At 30.2% G+C, this 21,772-nt stretch overlaps 1 protein-coding gene across 4 annotated transcripts in view; it reads right to left on the reverse strand.

The window, feature by feature from the left end:
* Positions 1-2,340: 2,340 nt before the first annotated feature.
* The window catches only part of MOSPD2 (motile sperm domain containing 2), a 40,591-nt gene continuing 21,159 nt past the window's right edge, over positions 2,341-21,772 (reverse strand). The window contains exons 4-15 of one of the 4 annotated variants that reach the window (XM_051984491.1): positions 20,498-20,584; positions 19,473-19,627; positions 16,766-16,826; positions 14,966-15,004; positions 11,825-11,949; positions 10,725-10,901; positions 10,171-10,286; positions 8,652-8,748; positions 6,947-7,043; positions 6,473-6,602; positions 5,599-5,698; positions 2,341-4,624 (exon numbers count right to left, since the gene is read on the reverse strand). In XM_051984491.1, coding sequence (XP_051840451.1) covers positions 4,469-4,624; positions 5,599-5,698; positions 6,473-6,602; positions 6,947-7,043; positions 8,652-8,748; positions 10,171-10,286; positions 10,725-10,901; positions 11,825-11,949; positions 14,966-15,004; positions 16,766-16,826; positions 19,473-19,627; positions 20,498-20,584 — 1,340 coding nt within the window. In that variant the 3' untranslated portion in view covers positions 2,341-4,468. The remainder of the gene's footprint in view (positions 4,625-5,598; positions 5,699-6,472; positions 6,603-6,946; positions 7,044-8,651; positions 8,749-10,170; positions 10,287-10,724; positions 10,902-11,824; positions 11,950-14,965; positions 15,005-16,765; positions 16,827-19,472; positions 19,628-20,497; positions 20,585-21,772) is intronic. The other 3 variants (XM_051984492.1, XM_051984493.1, XM_051984494.1) reach the window with 3 other exon arrangements.

Below are 21,772 nucleotides of genomic sequence, written 5' to 3' on the forward strand. Positions count from 1 at the left end.
ACACACACGTTCCAAATAGTTGTGATGATTATTGTTTCATTGTATAATTAGAAAGCTGGAAGTGCTTCATTTCTTCTTATTTCTTTACTTCCTTTAGATTCTAAATTTTGGTGGCTCCAAAGGAATTATAGATCTATAAATTATTCCCTTTGTAGTTGATTAGCATTGCAATAAATCTAAGTATCTCTGCATGTTATATATGAAACATTTCTTACTGCACTATAATACTGATTGTATGTTGTGTGCATATACCAGTTTTCCCAGTTTTATGGACCATGAATGTTAGGAACATTTTATGATAGTAGACCTTTATTTCTGACTTACTTCATGAAGGCATATGCCTGATAGGAATTGCTATGTGGGGGGGAAAAAAAAAAAAAAAAAAAGGACCATTTATTCTCTTTCCTTCTGTAACTTCAATGTGAAACAAAGTACAGAACTGACAACATTTCAGGAGTAGTTGCCTTCCAACGTGCCCTTTCTACACTGAATGTATCAGCATTGACAATCTGAAGGATTTAAATAAGGGTTGTTCTAATTTGCATTTCTCTTAGTAATTTGGAGCATGTTTCCATATGGTTATTGGTGGTGTGAATTAATTTATCATTTGAGAAAACTATTTTCATTTTCTTGGACTACTTAAATCTATAGGGAAATGCCTTCTAGTGCTAGATAATTTTCAATTTTCTATATATCTTGAACATCCAACTTGCTGTGGCATGCCTTTCTTAGTCTATAATTTCTTTATTTTATCTTTATTAGTTTTATTCATTCAAAAGCTTTTTTATCTAATGGAGGACTTGAGGACTTTTTTATTTTTAAATAAAGATTCAAATCAAAGCTTGTTCTTTTAGGGATTTTGGTGAGAGGTTTTTTTCACTAATATCAGGATGATAGATGAAACACTTAAAGGTGTTTTCTCTTCCACCCTGGAAGGTTTGCTCCTTAACAAGTCCCAACCAGGACTACTACTTTATTTTGATTTGTAATCCCTCCCCTTAAATGTGTCACCAACCATGTTCTACATTTTTTAAAAGTACTGATTATTTTTGTGGAGAAAGCAGTGATTAGATCTATACTGACTGTGAGAACAGCATGGTCCTAGATGCTGAGATAAAGAGAACATAATTTTGGTTTTAAATGAGCTTGTGAATAAAGGAAAAAGGATATAGGTAAATATAATTTAAAGTAAAAAGGGCATGGGATTAAAGAAGAGATGCAAAATGCTTTATGCAAATAAGGATAGAGAGAGATCATAGGACACTATCAGCTATAGGAGAGAGGTGAAGGAAATTAAGGAACATTTAATGAAGAAGGTAGTATCAAAATGGGTTGTGATAAGACAAAGATTTCAACTGGTAGAGATAACTGGATGTAACCAGAGAACAGCACAGTCTGAGTGAAACAGAATACACGGCTAAGAGGGATTTTAATTTCTCCTTCTGGCAACAAAAGCCATCTAACCTTTTCTGTTTTATGGAACTCCTCTAGCATTCTGAAATCTCTAGAAACCACTTCTTAGAAATTTTTAAATGAATGAAACAAAATGTAAAGAATTACAAGGGAAACCCAATTATATTGAAAAAATTATCAAAATTATTTTTTTAAAAGAAGTTCCCAGACATCAGATTTTACATTACAAAATTTTGAAGAAAGAAATGACATGGCTTTGACAACAGTGTAAAGAAAGAATTAGAGAGGGCATATATTAAAATAGTCCTGGTAAGAGGTGACAGTACTTGAACTAAGACTGTGTGGCAAGTGAAGATGAGATTATGCCAAGAAGACCACAGAGCTGATTATAATTCAACAATATTTTCTAAATGTTTTCTTTAGATTTTTTTCTTTTTAGAAACTTGTTCTTTTTTTCTTTCACATGGTAAAAAAAAGAGATGTAGATGAAATGTAAAATTTTTAAAAGTCAGAAAAATACTTAATTTTATGTTTAATCATTTAACTTTTCAAAAATGTCTTTGACAGTAAAAACAAGTTTTTTTAATGATATTTATTTGATAAACGTAGTTATTCCTCTAAAACATATTAAAATAGAAAACATGTTCTTCTGATCAATTATACAAAGAAAATACCAATATAGTAATAAAAATACTGAAAATATATGAAAGCACCAGAACATTAGAATAATTACACTGGCAACAATTCTAAGAATATATTTCTTGCAATTGTACAATAAAGTGCTATTAAATCCAGTCAAAATTAGTGGCAAAATTTTGAAAAGTTATTGTATTGTATTATGAAATTGAGGCTAGGTTCATCAGCTACCACAATTCTAGATAACTAGCTAATCAATTCAGTGATAAATTTTTTAGCTTCCAAAGTGACAACTGGTTAAAAAAATTTTAATGTTGGATCTCAATAATCTGTTAATAAACAATTAATGACAACTTTGAATATAAAAGCACTTAGAAGACAAATTGTATAGAACCAAAAAACAATGACAGTACATATAAGACACAAGATCAGATGAAATCAAACATACATAGATATAAGATTAAATATGAAAGGTAAGTGTGCTGAAACATTTGATTTTTATAGTACAGTTTCAGTAATTCTGCTAACTTACAATTAATCATCTCATCAACATTAACATTTACACCACTGAATTCAATAATGAACGATTGATCAAATTTCAAGCAAGAACAGTCAACATTATTGCATTTCGAAACATTAAAGGGACACTGTTAGGACAAATAATTTTCAAATATAAGTAGATGATTTCTTAAGTTGGCAAGAACAAGTACACACACTTGGGACTTAACTATTTAAACCAATAACATAGCACACATAAAAAACCCATCGTGAACATATATCAATAAAAAAAATCAAAAGTACTTAGTAAGGTGGAGAGCAGTCATTTTCACATCTGGAGTTCAAAAACTGAAATAGAAAAACTAAATTAAGGAAAACAAAATATCACAGCAGTGTCCTTTTAATGCTTTAATGCCTAGACCAATCTGAAAAATCTCTATAATACCAATATTCATAAATAATTTTTTTAAAGAGCCAACCCCTGAAGACAAGACATCTTATAGCAGAGTAAAAAAAAAGCACAAACTCCATCCTAAACCCCAAATTCAAATAGCCCTTGATCAAATCTCAAGCTTTATGTGACAAGTATATTTGCCATATACTTAGGACTGAGAGTTGAAACTCTTCCCAATGAAATAAACTTCAAATCAAACCTCTGATCTTAATAATACAATAATTCAAGTACTAAGGCAGAATACCAAACAAATCAAATAAATATGCATTAAAAACTTCATGATCCTATCCAGGCTCTCTCTCTTTTAAAAAGAATTGGCAATGTCATATCAAAGTGCCCACAGAGATGCCCCATATTTCTTAAGTTTTGTTTAATTCTAACTGATTTCAGCCAGGAATGTGTGTGAATTAATAATATCATTACATTTTTGAAACATTAAAGCTTTCACAAAACCTTTCTGAATGAATGACTTCTACAGGGATATTCAAGTGCCTCCTTTATTTGGGGAAAATGGAGAGTTTTGGTCGTAGTGTAATTTCAGAACTACAAATGGCTAATCAGGCCTTTGTAAGAGACCCAAAAAAATCCAAACCAAATCCAAAAAACTGATATGGGTACAACAGATTTCCCCTTCCAAAATAGGTTTTGTCTAAATGTATTATAGTAAAGTGAACAAGAGTTGCTTTAAAAAAATCTTTTCTGGGAAAAGGTCTTATGAAAAAATATTAAAGTAAAAGCCACAAAAATGAAGTGGTTAGTTTTAAACTGATTATATCTAAATTAGAGTATTAGTCAAAAAGCCCTAAACTTATAGAAGGCAGGTCGTCTTCAAGGAATACTGATAGGAAACAAAGGCTGAAGGTGGTTTGGCATTAAATAGTTTTACATTCCAAAAGAAGATTGACTATAACCTGCTAGTAGTTGTCATGATTATATCATGATTACATAAATTATTCTGTATAAGTAGGTTTTCTTATTCAATATACACTTCCTTTATATACATAATATAGAAAAGCTAATGCATTTGGCTCAACTACAATAATTCGGTTTCATAAAAAAGACAGATTATAGCTTTTGGCTGCAACAAAGCATATGCTTGCATTTTCAGTTCAGCTTATTCAAGAAGATAAAACTGAAACAAGTCATATTTTAAAGTACTTCAACCAAAAGGAAAAAATAATTTATGTTCAGAATAATAACATCCCATGGTTTTATTTTCACTTATAAGAGAACTAGTCATCTATAGTCAACTTCTTCTGTTTTCTTAATGTAGATTCTCATTCTAATATTCTTCTCTTCCCATGACAGACTGGCTCCTCTTTGTCACTCACTTCTTAAATGTCAAAGAATATCAGAGCGCTGTACTTTGGTCTCCAGGGAGCATATGTTTACATGACTTTTTTTCTAATTGGATAAATTTTGGGTCTGATTCCTCTTCGCATTAATTAGGAGAGCCAGCTATGTCTTTTACAGAGTATTTGTCCCTTGATTATACAGCAGATAGAAGCAAGAAGTAGCAAAAGCAAGTAAGAGCACAGTTAAATAAAACAGCAGCTGTTGAAACCACAGACAACGATCAACTTCATCTTGAAGTTTCCTACTGATGTCTAGTAAACGGGTGAGCTGAGAAAAAAAGAGATGAAACACTGCATCCATAAAATATTATATTTATCAGGTGAATGGTGAATAGGCACATTTGAAATCCAAACACTTAGGTAATATAATTAAATGCAAACAATTAAGTAATATAATTTGAAATCCACATGCTTAAGTAACATAATTAAGATGGACAAAAACTGACTAAAAGCTATATATGGAGCACCAAAATATATTACTGATGTGAGCGTGCCTAGTTATTTATAATTCAAAAGGGTTGCATTTTGGTAGGAAGGCGGGGGGGAGCACTAACTTCTAGCAATAGAGAAACTTGCTAGCTACTAGAAGCTATTCAAGTTCACAGAATATGAGAGTGGGAATGAAATCATTTAATTCTACCCTCCATATTTAACAAGAAATTGAGGCACAGAAGTGAAATAACTACTCCAAGGTCCATAATCAGGGACAAAGATTAACTTCCAAACTAGGTTTTATAACTACTGGTGGTGAAGTCTTTTCTATGACAATATGCCACCATTCTCATACTAACAGCCCTGTGTTTACACATCAACCATCGTTTCAAATGGCCACAAAGCACCACCATAAATCTATTTGACTGGCAGAAATGAATTTATTATAAACTCATTTACTGTACTAAATAGTTAATTCCCCCTAATAGATAGTAGAGATCCCTAAAGGCAATGGCTTTGTCAACTTTCTTCAAAACTCTTCAAAGCACTGTTTAACATTGTACTGTTTAAAAAAAAAAAAATTGGGACTTGAAAGATTTATAACTCCTAAAAGTAAAATGAAATTCTATCCATGAGCTATTTAGGCCTTCCTCAAGAAGAAGCAATCCAACACTTTTTTAGCTCTCCAATAATCCCAAAATAAAATATTTTTTGTTTAATTTGGGAAAAATGTATTTCTAATCTAATGTTGATAATGTAGAGAGTTGGAATTTGATCTTAACATCTAATATAGAAAGGAATAAAACTTACTTGTAAATGTATGTCCTCACTGCTTTTGGATGGAATGTTAAAAGAATTTTCTTTTAATGTAAGAGAAGATGGTTTACTGCTATCAACGTGGCATCTTAACCTGTGAAAATTTTCTTTAATCTTAGTATATAGTATTCAGCAAAATAATTCAAAACACTTAAAATTTCGAAAAGTCACTTCCTACAGTAGTAAGGCCATGTCACTCATCTCCAATACTCTTGTCTGTTCTAGTAATAAAAATTTATTAATAGGCAAGCTCTACCTTTTTATTCTGACTGGAATTTAGTGAACCTACTAGCTAAATCATGCTGAAAATATAGATAAGATACATAAGAGAGTAAAAACAGGGTTAAAAAATGAATCTATGATATATTTTGATTTTTGTTTCTTTAGAAAAATCAGACAAAATTGGGACAATTAATATACTTTCAAATGCATGAAAGTAGTCTTGATTTGTTACACTAGTTTTAAAATTTTATACTTATTCTATTTTCTATTCTATTTTCAAATAATAAAGAAAACTTTTAATCCTATTTAATAGTTGTTTTAACAGTTAAGCACATTTAACAGACTTCAAGTATCCTAATTTAAATAGTAACATATAATTCCATCTTTTTTTTGTTGTTGTTGTTCAATAGATAGTCTGACGTTTAAACTACAGATAAGTCTGACCTGTGTTTATTCTCAACAGGAAGTCCCATATAAGGACACTCAGAACTTGAACAAAACTTAATTTTCTAGCTCTTTTCAAATATGTCTCTGACATTAACTTATCATTCTATTCATATTAAAGTTACTATGATTTATGTCTCAGTCAACATGGCATATATTTTTTACTTAATTGTACATAAAGATGCCTCGAACCCAAGCTTACCTATGTTCCATTATTTTGTTTCTGGGTGTATCCTTCCAGAATTGTGCCAAATCTGCTGCCCCTGTACCACAAGGATGTTCCATTTCTGCAGCCATTATTAGAAAACGATCTTGAGGGGAAATTGTGAAACCTCCAGCCACAAATAATTCAGCACAGCAATGAGGAAGGAAGAAAGGAGGAAAAAATGTAGAAGAGGAAGAATAAAAGAAAACCAAGAAGGTAGGCAAACAAAGAGAGAAAAATGTCACTTGCTTATCTGAATTAAGATATGTTTTTACTTTTCAATTTATTAAAAATCGCAGAATACTCTGATTTAATCTTTTGACTAAAAGCCACAATTTTAGAACAATTAGAAAAGAAAAAGCGGAAAAGAAGTGCTGATTTAATATGGAAAAGATTCTTTTAAAAATTAAAGATTCAGATCTTAATGATAGCTAATAAAATTCCACTTGGAAGTGACTTGATTTAACTTACCTCCATGAAGAGACACCACTACATCTAATGATGCACCAGGGTCACAGCAACTATTACTTGGCTTAACTCTGTATTTGTCTGGAGCTGTTGTTCTTACCTAAAACAGTAAGTATACTTGATAGATTAAAAATTCTAGCTTCACTTAATATTAAGTCAATTTAAGTAATACAACAAGCATTTATTGAATGCCTACTATGTGCAATGCACTGTGCTAAGTCAAAATAAATAAGTAAACAAAAAGATGCAACTATCCCTGCCCTCAAGGAACACACATTCTACAATACAAAATATATATACAAATAAGGATATGCAAAATATATATAGAGAAATACAAAGTGGTTTCAGTGGAAGGAGAAAGAAGAGTAATAACTATGGAGATAAGGAGAGGGTGCATGTAGGAAATGGTACATGACCTGAGCCTTAAAGAAAGCAAAAGTTTCTAAGGGTAGAGGTAAGGGGGAGCGCATTATTATCAGAGACAAAGAAGATGGTCAGTGCACAAGGATGGGTATGGAATATCAAGCACTGGAACACCCAATGAGATATGCTCTAAAAATAGTTCAAAGGTGAAATAAACTAAAAATAATCTTAAAGCTAATAATCTGCTCTTCTGAAGGGATTAGAGTGGAATGACCCTGTGATTTCACTGGTATAATAAATGTACAATAAGAAAACTCTTACTACCATGGAAAGTTAGCATGCTCTGAAACTTTGAAGTCTTCAGACAATTGCTTAGAGCACTGAGAAAGTGAATGACTCACCCAGATGTCAGAGATGGGATCTAAACCTAGTACTTTTTGATTCGACAGTCACTATGCCAGACTCTGCCTATTCTATTAAAAAAACCCAGAAAATTAAAAAAGCAATCTTGATGGATAGGCATATAAAATCTTTGTTTTAAAAGATAAATACATCAAATCCAGTGACCTCGTATTTCCCATGATCCTTGCTGAACTATCATACTTAGATTAAAAAAAGAACATAATACAGGAAAAGAATAATTCTTTGAAACTCAAAACTACATGCTTGAAAGATCCTACATATGCTTGTTTACCAGTAAACCTTACATAATAACAGTATACCTAAGATCAGTAAAGCAAATTTAATGTATATTACATATTAAAGTTTAAAACATTACTGCATAATGACCATAAAAGTTAAACATACATACATAAACATACATCTACACACTTATATTCACACAGCTATAGCTATATATGTTATAGGCATCATGGTCATTAATGAGCTAAATGTTGAATCCAAACTTTGAAAATATGCACATTGAAGAAGGGCATTTTCCAATATGTTTTCTATCTAATTAAATTATTTACGCCAAAAGAAAAAAGATTTCCCAGTATTTTAATTTATGCTGAATATTATCTTATTATTCAATGTTAGAAGTTCTGGAGAAAAAAATACTAGAGTAAATCAAAATCCAGATAGGATAAAAATAAATTATAATTCTATGTGTTTAAAAATCAGAACTCTAAAATAATGGATAGAAGACAAAGAGCTTTTAGAAGAGTTATGACATGCCTTAAATTCATGCAAAGACCCTTATACTACATCTTTCATCATCAATCTTTTGAATATATTTACTAAAATGATTCCCAAAGCCTGTCTTCAAAATTTGCCTTATGCCTACCAGATGATTTCCTTAAAATTAGACTGGTTTTGTGATGATTGTAGATTTTAAGCAATTTACCTTAAATGCAACTACGTTTTTTGTTACATTTGTAAGAATTATTAAGCATTTCTTCTCTCCAATTTCTTTGGATCCAAAATAAAGTTCTTCAGCAGGGCTATATGTAAACAAAACAAGATTTCTATTTAGTTTGAATAATCCTTTGAATATAGTTTAAATAATCCTACACCTAGAATTAATCACAATCAAAAATACAAAATGTTTTTCTTTAGTATTTGTATTCAGAAACACAAGTCTGCTGATACAAAGTTTCAAAAAAGACAAAAAGTAGATGCTATTCTACCTTTACAAACACAATTTATATAATTATACAGTATTAAGATTTGTCCTGACCCAAAGTGCAAAACAAGAAAATCATAATGCTGGTTCACACTTATACAGCCCTAGAAATTGCTTCTCCTTAAGTCTATGAGACAGGCTATACAAAACTGACTAATTATCGTTCATTTTGCAAATTTAAAAAACAAACAATGAGGCTCAGAAAAGTAAAGGGATTTCCTCATAATAATAAAGATAAGGGCTAGAACTCAAGCCTATGAATTATTTTTCAACTTCATTTTTCTCTATCATATTATATTCTTTTAAGATGCAAGAAAAGAATCAGGAGGGGTAGGTTCATCAATTCTTTAATGTGTAATTTCAAAGTACATTTAACTTCTTGGGAGGTTTTATTCAAAAATGATCAAACATATTCAAGAATTAAAAATTACAACTATAAGATAATTAAAAGTACTATATTATAAAAATTGAGTGTAACAGGAAATAATAATTTGAAAGATAATTATAGGGACAGAATGTGATCAAATGCAATTTGAAATTTTGACATAGGGTTACTTTTTTATAATTTAGACAGAATTTCAGCACTACAAAAAAAATTCAAATAAAATTTTGGCTAAAATTTGCAAGAAAAAACCCATGACAGAATGCTGTTTGCAATCTGGAATTAATCGAATGATATTTCCCTCTTTGCTTTAATGACAACATTAAAATAGAACTCAATAATACTTTTGAATTAAGAGTTCACTTGGCCAAACTGCATTAGGCTTCTCTGAAGGACAATACGCATCATAATATTTCAGTTCATTAAAAAAAAAAGTTTAAATTCCCTCCTCTCCCTACTCTGTCAATCATTCCAAACTAAGTTTTGCATCAAATGTTTCTGGGTGTCAGAGAAGTTTTCAAAAAATATCAAAAATTTTACTTCTTTTTTTTTTTTTTACAAGAATCCTCTTGATCAACTTTTGATATGATATTACTATTATCTTCAAATGGGGAGTTAGCCTGGATAGAATACTGGTTTTGGAGTCAGGAAGACCTGTGTTCTAGGTCTATGTCTGATATATTGGCTGTGACTCTGCGTGACTCTGTGCAACTTGCACAGGTCCAGTTTCTATCTCCTTATCCTTATATTTTCAAAAAGCAATGAATCACATAGGACATATATTTCACAACTCTGTTAAAATCACTTTATACATATGAATACATATAGTTAAGAATAATCAAATTTTGAAATCTTTACCTGATATGCAATAGGATGCCTTTAAACATGCTTAATGATTTCTTTAAAGTTTTTATCTTTGAATCCACTTTATCAGACTCTTCTATTTTGGAAGTTTGTTCTATTGAACTAATCTGCTGGAGGAAAAATCAATATTTATAAAGAAATAGAAGTAATCAACTTATTGACAATTAAACAAGTTATTCTACTGAAAATAATATCAAAGACAATTTTTCTATTATCATCATCACTATTAAAAACATTTATTAAGTAATGCTGTGTGACAGGTATCAAGGATATGGAAGAACTGCAAAACATCCTCAAAAGATTTACAATCTCTAGGAACTCTAATTAAATCATACAACAGCCTCTTAAATTTTATTTAAATTAGAACATTATAATTGGCTTAGGGAAAATAAATTATATACTGAACGTAAGAGCTAAAAGAAGAAACAAAAAATCAGTGCAAATTGTGACTGTGCATGCTTAATATACAGGTCATTTAAGATACATAAATGTTTCCATATTTTTTTTCCCATCTCTTATACCTGATTTCATCTTACTTTTAAAATTACCTTTCTGGGTATAACAGGTTGTTCTTCACTGGAATTTGCTTCCCCAGTTTCTTTATTATCTGTTTCTATATCCTCTTTACTTTCAGTTTCATCCTCACTAGTAATAGGTCCATTTTCACACAAAGGGGTTTGAAAATCATCATCCACTAGTGGTGGATAACTATACTTGAAAGGATCCTGAAACATAAAGAATAAAATACTTATCATTATCACAAAGGTGTTAGGAAGGAAAAGAAATAAATTATTTCCCCAATGGATTGAAAATATACTTAGTCTTAAAGTGATAAAAGTTCAATTATTTTAAAAGTTTTTTTTTTTAATTTCTAAATTTTCAGTTACAAAAATCCTATGGAGAAATGACTATAAAAAATAAGAATTTTTTTTTTAAAGCTACACTGTTTCTAATTTAAAGATTCAAAAACAATGAACAAAAAGTCATATTGTACAGATTTTTGGATTCAACTTTGACGATTAAGTCCAAGTTGGTCTAGTAATCGGTATGTGTTGTTAACAGCATAGAAAAATAAGGCTTTTAAAACAGTCACTGCATGTTTTAACTGATATGTTACTCCATAAAATATTACATTTAAAAATATCTTCAGCACAAGTGGTTACAGCTACATATTCACATAATTTATAGTATTTAACTGATGTTCCTTTGGCCCCAAGTGCCAATCATCCAGTCATAATATGAATAGAGAAATTGTACTGTTATGAGAAGAGGACTGGATCTAGAATAAGAAGATCTAATCCTGGTCCTTACATTCATTTATTGCATTACTGCGCACAAAATAATTCAATTTCCTTATGTAAAATGCGACAGCTGGACTAGATGATCTCTAATACTTCTTTCATCACTAAGCCTATGACCCATTTGGCTTAAAATTTAAAATTAATTTTGTTAAGGTATTACATATTTCTTTTCATGATGTATTTTAAGAAATTGTTGTTTTATGAGTACTGGGTACCTATGATCTTACTCTATATAATAATTCTATTTTCCACTGCTAGATTCTTAAGGGTCCCTCCCCTCCCCCAACAAAGGAAAAATACAAGATTTTATCTACAAATATTTTAGACTTGTCAACCACCATACTTACAGTTCCACCCATGTGTGGGGGCAAGTATTCTATGCTGACGTGCTCCTGCACTTCATTTTTACCAGTAAACTTCAACATGTTCACTGCTTCTGGACCAAGCCAGCCTTTCACAATTTTAAAAGCAGCTAGAGAATATACAATAATTTCATTAAATTGTTTCTTATTTATTGTACACATCACAAAAGGCTGGTCTAAGAATTTAATTGTCATTTGTTTTCCTTAAAAGATATATTTATTAACATTTTCTAATACTAGAAGCGTTATACCATGTTGTACTTTATAGTTTCTAAATGCCTGACATTCAGAAAGCCATTTTCATCAAGGCTTTGGACCTTACAGAAATCTATGTTGACTCCAGCTGCTACATTCTCAAAGATTGGGTTCACTAATCACAAGTGTGGAATGAAATGGACAAATGGTTTAATATCTGTTAAGTAAACTGCAATGTTTTCACTGGCACTGCTTACCCATGTGGGAGAGCCTGTGTAGGTTAACTTCATGTCAGAGCCAGATACCATCCATATCAAGACAGTATCTCAGGTATACTGGATTGACATCACAATCAATCAACAAGCATTTAGGTGCTACTGTGTGTCAAACACTGTGAACAATCTGGGAACACAAGATTTGGGACCCCACTTTTTACCTCTGCTCAAGATTTTCTCTTATCTAAGAACTCTCAGTTTTTTTCCCAGAAGACCTACTAACCACATTTGTGGAACTTATTTACCTGTGAGGGCAAAGAACAAATTATCTATGAAAACAGGATAAAAATACCATGAAACATACACCAATGTGGTTATTTGGTAATTCTCTACAAGCTTCCATTTTGATTTAGTTAATACGGATTTTTTTTTTTTAAACTAGTCTAAACAGTAAAGAATATCCAGTGAGAAATAATGAAATATATATTTCTATTACTAGGCATGTGAATTTGTTACCTATCTTCTCTGAGCTCATCTTTGAAATGGTGAGGAAAAAGAGCTTTGTAATCCTTGTTAACATATATAAATAAGGTTTACAAAGCTTTATATAACATATAAACATATAACATATGTTAAGGTCTACTTAGGAGGCTTTTTTCTTTATATATAATTTTATGTAATTTAATATATGTTAAAATAAATTTCAAATACATATTCAAGATGTAGTATCTATATATATATATATATGTATTCTTTAACTCATTGTAGTTCACTTTGTCTTTCTCAATATATTTTCAATATTTCAAATATATTTAAATATTATGTATTCAAAATAGTTTATTACAGATAAACATCATATAGTTTTAAAACCTATTTTAATGTATATTGTATCTTAAAATATATTTCTTAAGTAAGATGTACTAGAATGGGATGACAAATATATAATATACACATGCTAATAAAATGTATAATTTATAAGGTTTAAATATATTTTACATATATGTTATTTAATATCCTATAAATTTTTAAAGTAAGGTGGGTTGAACCAGAATGGTTGAAGAAAGCAAGTGAAAAGATGTAACTCAGAATATAACTATCAGGAATTCCAAGTTGATATGTGTTTACTTCTTTGAGAGATCTCACAGCTTGGTATAAACCGCTAAGAGGTCAAAGTATATGGAAATTTTTGTCACCACTTTTTAAAGCATATTGTTATTACAAATTACTTTTCAAAATGGCTGGACTAATTCAGACTCACCAACAGTCATACTAGTTCATGAACTGAACAAGCTAACTTCAACATTCTATTCTTTTACCTCTGTGTACATAAGATGTTCCTCATGTTGGAATGCATTCCCTCTTCCCTCCCCCTTTTCAAAAACTGTCTTCCTTCAAGTTTCATGGATTTGTTAACCTACAGTGTTTTCTACAATGTTTTGAAGATAACAGGAAAAGTAAAGGAAGCTTTCCAAGATCATCCCATTTCTAATCTCATTTTGTCTTGTTTTTCCTTTTTTTGTTGTTGTTTTGTTTTTTTTTTGTGAAGAATTGGGGTTAAGTGACTTGCCCAGGGTCACACAACTAGGAAGTTTTAAGTGTCTGAGACTGTATTTGAACTCGGGTCCTCCTGACTACAAGGTCAGTGCTCTATTCATTATATATCTAGCTACCCACAATCTCATTTTTTCTTACACTAAGCTTGGATATGTGTTTTATTCCCATAACATGATGTAAGCTTGAGGGCAGCAAGAGTGTTGTTTTTGTCTTTGTCATTCTGGACCTAGCACAGTGGTATGTATACAGACAGTTCATAAATGCTTGCTGAATTGAACCAACCTACAACCATCATTCCATAATAGTTTTAACAAGTCTTAGGGGAACATTTCTGTTAATTTTACAAATCTGAAGTGAAGGAAAAATGGCAACATTTTATACATTGGTTAAATGTACTTTATGATTTTTTTTCTCTAGATTATAGATGTAAAATTATGTATAAGCATGTGTATCATATGTTTGTATATGTATTAATGCCTAAACTTTATATTATGCCCACTGACTACTATAACAGAACACTAACATTTATTTTTACATACAAAGATAAAGACAGTCATTCTAAAATTTTTTCATGCCATGATAGAAAGAACATTTGGAGTAGCAAAGGACACAAATCCCAGCTCTATTACTTAGCACTTGTGTGACTAAGCAAGTCATTTATGTCTTATGCTACACTCACTAGGGAAACGAAATTATTAGACTAAATGATATCTAAGGTCTCATATCTTTAAAATCTGTTACCTAAAGTTAGAAAACATGATGTGCAATTGTCAAGAGAGTTTCATAGACTTTTTAAATTAGTCTTTTTAAAAGTCTATTCTAAATATTCTGGTCCTAAAGAACTTTGGTAGAGAGCAAGAATTTTTACAATTTGAGAATGAATGGCCTTTAAAAGAGAAATAATTTTTCTGCCACTTTACAAAGGCCTATGCTTCCCTGATAAATCTCTTGATGTTTGCAGGCAGAGGCTTCTAAGACTACCTCTGAAGTCTAGACAGATAGTCCAGGGACTTCAATATTCTATAGGGCTTTACATTCTAAGGAAGTTCATAAAACTTATTAACACCATACATATGGATAAAGAGAAAACAAAGAGACTTTACCATGGAATGGTAAAGGGTATTTTGTGCTGTATGGAAATTCTCAAGTAAAATAAACTCACCATTCATTATCCATGGCATATCAAAGACTACAATTTTTGCTGAAAGATAAAAGAATGAATGAATTTAATAAAGCTTAATACATCTATAGTAATACAAATTATCTATTTACATCAATCCTAAAAATAATTGGTCAAGAAGCTAAAACTAAAACTGGGAAACTTGCAAACTGGATGGCCTATTACTAGTGAAATGTATAGTACAGATTATATAGTGCCAACAATATTGGCAAACCAACTTGTCATAATGATATGATTCTAGTGCTGTCTCCTGGCAACTCTTATCAACCTTCAGTTCTTCTACTGGTGCTGCTGTCTTCTAAGCATGAAGAAATGTAAGAAAGCATTGAGTAGTTAGCAGACTAATGCCAACTACTGATAAATCAGTAAATGGGGGAGGAGAGAGGAGGACAGTGTGTTTTAAAAGAGGCATAAAGAAGATTAGAGAGGGAGAGGGGGCAAGGAAAAAGAAGACTTTTTAATGGTTATTTTAAAATATGTTCAAACAAAAATAATTGATATTTATTTTATGATATATGTGTGTGTGTGTGTACACACACACACATTTTTTTTTTTTTTGGCTGAGGCAATTGGGGTTAAGTGACTTACCCAGGGTCACACAGCTAGACAGTGTTAAGTTTCTGAGATCATGTGATCACATTTGACGCTAAATGTGTGCTGTTGCTTTATCTACTGCGCCACCTAGCTGCCCCATAATTTATACTTTTAACATAATGAAATCCATACTTCCAAACACAAAAATATGAGTTTCATATAGAGATGAAGATATTAAGCAGACACTTGTAATTGTGAGAAAGAGCCAGAAAATACAAAGGAATTTGTTATAAATTCTACTCTTAGAATTCAGATGAATAAAAATGGACCATCATTCTTCCAAGCATGCAGAGTTCCTGAAGTATATACATATATTACAAATAAAGAGCAAATATTTTGCAGACAGCTCACTGTAGTTAAATCAGATAAATTTAAATCTCAATTTTAAGATTTTACAATTATGTTCTAAGCATATAAATCAACTAAAGGTGCAAATACCTTGTAAATTGTTTTAAAATATGGTATTATACAAGGATTTAGGTGGTTAAGTTTTTAACTAATTTCTTGATCTTGCCTTTTCCCAACTGTCCTTTTTAAAAAGGCTTTTCTTTTTAACTTAAAAATGTTAGCATTCAGTTGCTGAAATGACATATGCAATAAATAGAACAAAAACACCTAAGTTGCTAAAGATTTTATTTCTTTTAGAGAATTAATTAAAGTCTAAAAAATATGACTTCTGTATACTAGATCCTATGATCAAGCATTTTTTGGTGATATTTTGTGACTAGGGGTTTACTGAAATTTTGTGAAATACTATCTATTCTTTCTTCAATGTAAAAACAAAACACCAGCACTGTAACATTATTTGAAATGAATTAATTTAAAGATAGTTAACTATGATAATTATGTACACATACATGGGTAGATATACTTTGTAAAACATGCAGATATATACATGTGGTGTATATATTTATTATATATGTGTGTATGTATGTATATAAATGTAGATTTATTTTTATAAAGAATAAAATTTAAGAATTGTTTTGTTTTAAAATCTGCAAAAGTGCTGGTGGCAGATTTTAGGAATATAAAAATATTACTAAATAAATATTTCATTAAAATATTTACATTAAAATAAAATATTTCATTACAAAAATAAAAATTCCATAGGTTAAACTCTTCTTACAAGGCAAAACATCTTCCACAGAAAAAGTATTTGAAATCTATAAAAAGAAACCAGTTACTTACTGAGGTATTTAGGATAATAAACCTTAAAGCAGTTGATGATGAACCGAACAATATCCATGTCCTAGAATAAAGATTACATTTAATAAATGAAGATTTCTACACTATATAATTTAAATGTAATCTGTCAGAAGAAAGTGGATGTGCTGATCATACTTGAGAAAAAAATAATTCTGAGATGTCATTACACATTTCAGAAGTGAGTTGGTGTTTGAACACAAATCCCACCTAACCTCTCAGAACCCATTTCCTCATCTGTAAAATATGGGTAATAACTTATTCATATCTACCTCACAAAACTGTTATTAGATACTCTATGTAAAGTGTGTGCTATAAACTTTAAGCTCTTAAATTATACTGTATAAAAAGGAAGTCTGATTGTCGTGTCAATCTTGGTAAAACACACAGGAGGTTGCGCCATCTTGAACACGTTACCTGAGTTTTTTCAACTATAAAAGAAAGGTTGTGACTACGCTAGTCTGATCTATTTTGTCATCTATATGTCCATTCTCCAGGAGTTCTGCCTGTCTCAAATTACACTGTGACTGTGAGTGATATATAATTATGGAATATGAAAGAAAAACAAGAAAATAAATCCTAGATTAATAGTGCCATTTTTATTATGTAACGGTAGCACATACACTATTATTTTTGTAAAATAAAAATTTTCTTATTTCTTTTAACTAGAATACACCATATAAAGAATTTAGATTAAAAACAGATTCCCTCAGAAAATCATCTCAATTTGACCTGTAGGTCAAAGTATTACTGCCTTGAATTTTACTATAACTATAATAAAAAAAAAAAAAACCCACTAAAGTTCCTGAAATAACTATTAGCTATCTTGCCTATATCTTCTAAGTGTGAAAAAATGGGAATCAATACATCCATTACAAACTTATCAAGTTTATATTTGTGTACCAAAACAAAATAATGTGGTACATGAAAGTTTACTTTACACTACATATTGAAAAGAAAATCCCAATCTAACCTTTAAGACTTCCATTCCATTAAATGTAAAAGACATGTGACTAAAAGTGGGTTAACGTGATATTTTCTTCGACTGAGATCTGATGTGACGGTTAAGACCACATCTTTGGCATTAATTATGAGGAAAAGTAGTATGTTTTATCTTGAGAATATTAAAATGAGCAAATCTAACTCTGAAACTTGGTATATCCTAAAATCTCACAAAATGTATTAAATGTAATATAATACTTAAAACTCTTAAAATACTAAAGGTAGAATATTTTACTAGCTGAAGGATCATAACAGTGTTTATTGGCATTGTAGAAAAATTCCAGAGAATGCAATGATAAGACACTTAAAAAGTCTGACTTTTAAACTGCATTTATGCAATCTTCTATATTCTATCAAAAGATAAAAAGTACAATAACAACCTTTCTACTGTTCTGTGTTTATATGACCCTCAAATGGTATAAAAGGAGTTGAAAAGTCTTAAATTATTAATACTTTTCTCAAGATAACATAACTTTAAAAGAATACAATACAGAGGAAGATTGACTGATAAAAGATACTACTGCCAGTTAATAAAACCTAATTCTTATCCTTCCTTCTTCAGAGATTAGGTATAAAACAATGACATTTTTCTTAAACCTGGTTTCAGGATGAAAGATTTAAAGCATAAAATAAGCAGATGCACAATAATGTCTTCAGGCACCATAAAACTACAGATTAAAAGGAATATTTATTTAACCTCTCCCAAACTGACACCAATGCTGATGTAAATCTATTCATAGAATTTAATTTTGATAAGACATTTATCTTATGCTAAATCTAGGATGACCAACCTAGATGGATAAGGAAATACCACATAGGAAACTTTCAAAGAAGACTATCTTAAAATTCCTTTAACATTAAAAAAAAAAAAAAAATCCCAAAATATGGCAGTTGATCTCAACTGCCTTTAGGGGATATAAGATATCTGTAAATTTTGGCTGTAAGGCAACACAAGATTAAATCTGAGATTTATACTCAGATTGGTTTTATACATTAAATAAATAAGCACCAGGACCTAAGAAAAGCTCACAAGCCAGAGCCAAACCAAAAGAGTTTGGGCAGAAATCCTGTCAAATAATTAAAGAGAGTGTGGCAATTTACCACTATTGAAATTTACCTGGAAAAACTTAAATTTATATCACAAGCAAAGATCCTATCCCTTGATATAAAAAGCCTTCATATTTTTTTTTCTGAACCATATCTCTATCTACCATGTTGATTAGTTAAATATCATTACTACTAGTAGACAGGTATTTACTCATTAGTTTAGCCAAGCAAGAAAATTTAAAACAAATCTATTTTGTATTAGAAATTCCCTATGTTTTGGGGAAGAAAATAAATCTTTTGATCTTATATGGTAAGCTTTCTTATGAAGTCTTCCATTTTGACACAATGAAACAATATAATAAGGTCTGAATTAATTTATTTAGGTATAAATTTATGATTTGTTTTTATTATAATATCTATAATATTATGCAATCATAATTTTTGAGAAATCATAGCTTAAGGTAAATCAACTCAGTACTATATCACAACTATTATGGAGGGGAAAAGTAAAGGAAAGCTTTCTTTTATAGCCATAAACATCACTGTATCATTGTTGTTTATCAGTAAATAAGAAAATTCTTCAATATCATGAAATAGCTCAATTATCCTAGAAAATTAAAATTATGTTAATTAAAATACTCACTATGTTACTCAGTCCAGTTTCTGACATATCAAACATCACTGTTAAGGGTTTTCCATTTTCTCTTTTGGCATAACGTTCTAGCCAGAAGGCTACAAGCTTCTTTTTGTCCAAAATAGTTTTATTGTCTTTCGTATGAAACTTCACTCTGAACCAGACTTGAACCCGAAGAAAAAGTAGAAAAAATGTGTAGAAACATTATAATTTTCCAAATGCAAAAAGGGTAATGATTAATGTCAATAGTTTTTAATTTAATTTAATTAATATTGCTTTTTACTTCAGTTTTCCAGAGATGAAGAATATTATTTTTTTCTAGTGAAGGTAGTATATTATAAAACACTGTAAAAAACAAAGAAAAAGTCAACTGAAATGTACTAAATGGTAAACTCAATTTTGCTATGGAAAATTAATATGTAAAATTCGTACAAGTAATATATGATATATATTAATAAATTAATATTAACTGCTTCAGAACATTAAAAAACCAGATAATTCTGTTTCATTACTTTGCTAAATGTTTATAACACATATAGATACATACTTCTTTTCCACTGATAATAGCATTTTAACAAAAGTTTTCATTTCAATAGTTTTTCTAAAAAATGTTCTATTGAAGTCCAGCTTCAATCTCCCCCAACACTGTGTTTGCCACAGATTCTTAAAAACAAACACGAAATCACTGAATAATAAAATATATATCCTCAGATTTTATTTTTCAGAAAAACTTTTATTGGGAACCAACTTAATAAAAGCAAAGTACTAGGAAGAATAGTTAACCTGTTAGGTGACAGATACAATTCACAACTGAAATGCAAAAAATAGATTGTCTTTAATAAAGACAGATGTAAAATTCAATTACAAAGACAAAGGCAACATGGTAGGTAATAGTTCATTTAAGAAAAAAAAGATAAAAAGTTTTTAGTGTTCGGCAAACTTCAGAAAGTGCATCAACAATGTGATGTGTAGTTACCAAATTTTTTGATTGTTTAAAAGCCAAAAAAGTGAGACTGAAACTCACATATACTTACACAATTTGTTGCCTTCTTTGTCATACCCATGTAGATATACAGCACCAACCTCAAATAGCCATTTGGGAAGAGTAGATTCATTCAGGTCTAATAATTAAAATATTTAAAAATATCAGGGATTGTACTTTAGTGGCCTAAAGAAAATGGAAAACTTAGAAGACAGAGATGATTTTACAAAGCATCTTGAATAATCAGTAATCTTTTTCAAATTTACAGTGCTTTATACATAGTAAATGCTTAATAAATGCTTTCTTCATTCTTTCAAATTTGCAAAGATAAAAAAAAAAATCACAAATTTATACCTGGACTATAAACTCTTTTAATTACTTAAAGATGATGGAAATGCCTATGTAGACTTGCATAGTTTTCAGGATATCAGCAATGACAACTTGTATGTAATTAAGTAGCAGAAAAAACAATTTCAGAGACATATCACTAGAAAAAGAGGTGAGCTATTGTAATAAAAGATAAGAGGATAGGTCATGTGCTACACTAGTATATTTAACAAATAATATTAAATTACCTAAAGAAAGGCTTTTATCATGTAATGTGGACACACTATGGATGGCTTTCATGAAATGTCTATAGGAGGGAAGAATCTGATAAGATGAAAGATGGATTTCTTTGTCCCTTCAGGCTAAACTGTTCAAAAAATAACAATCTAAATGCTACACTTACTTCAGATAGCTGCAATGTAAGTGTGGACAAAATTCAATTAATCCATTTGTGGCCATTTCTTAGCTCATCAATTTACTAGGTGAGGCAAAATAAGTTGTTTTGATTTGCATTTCTTATTAGTTTTTTGGAACAATCTTTCATATAAGTTATTCACAGATTGATCTGAGATATTTACTTTAAAGACATTTGCCCCACAGGACCACTCTTCTTATTCTTGCTGAGTGATTTTGTTCCTGTAAAAGCTTTTAAATTTTATGTAGCTAAGATAGTTTATCTCTCTTTTATGATAACCCCTATCTAGCCTTTGTTTGGCTAAGAATTCTTCCTAAGCCATAATTTTAAAACGCACTTCCTTCCATTTCTCCTCTAATCTTTTATACTGAGGTTAAGTATATGGTATCGTGCTATTTCATGAAATGGGATGATAATTTTGACCTTTAAATCATGAAAAGCAAAAACAAGAGCAGCCAGAGTATTTCTTATAGCAACTGAAGAAAACCACTATTTCCCCTACTAAGATATAGTACTTTATGTGTCAAAGTACCTTCTTAAAATTTTTCAAGTGAGTCTCATATTTTATAAAACAGGTCTTAGCAA

Source organism: Antechinus flavipes, chromosome 3 (genome assembly GCF_016432865.1).
Source record: "Antechinus flavipes isolate AdamAnt ecotype Samford, QLD, Australia chromosome 3, AdamAnt_v2, whole genome shotgun sequence".
Lineage (NCBI taxonomy): Eukaryota > Metazoa > Chordata > Mammalia > Dasyuromorphia > Dasyuridae > Antechinus > Antechinus flavipes.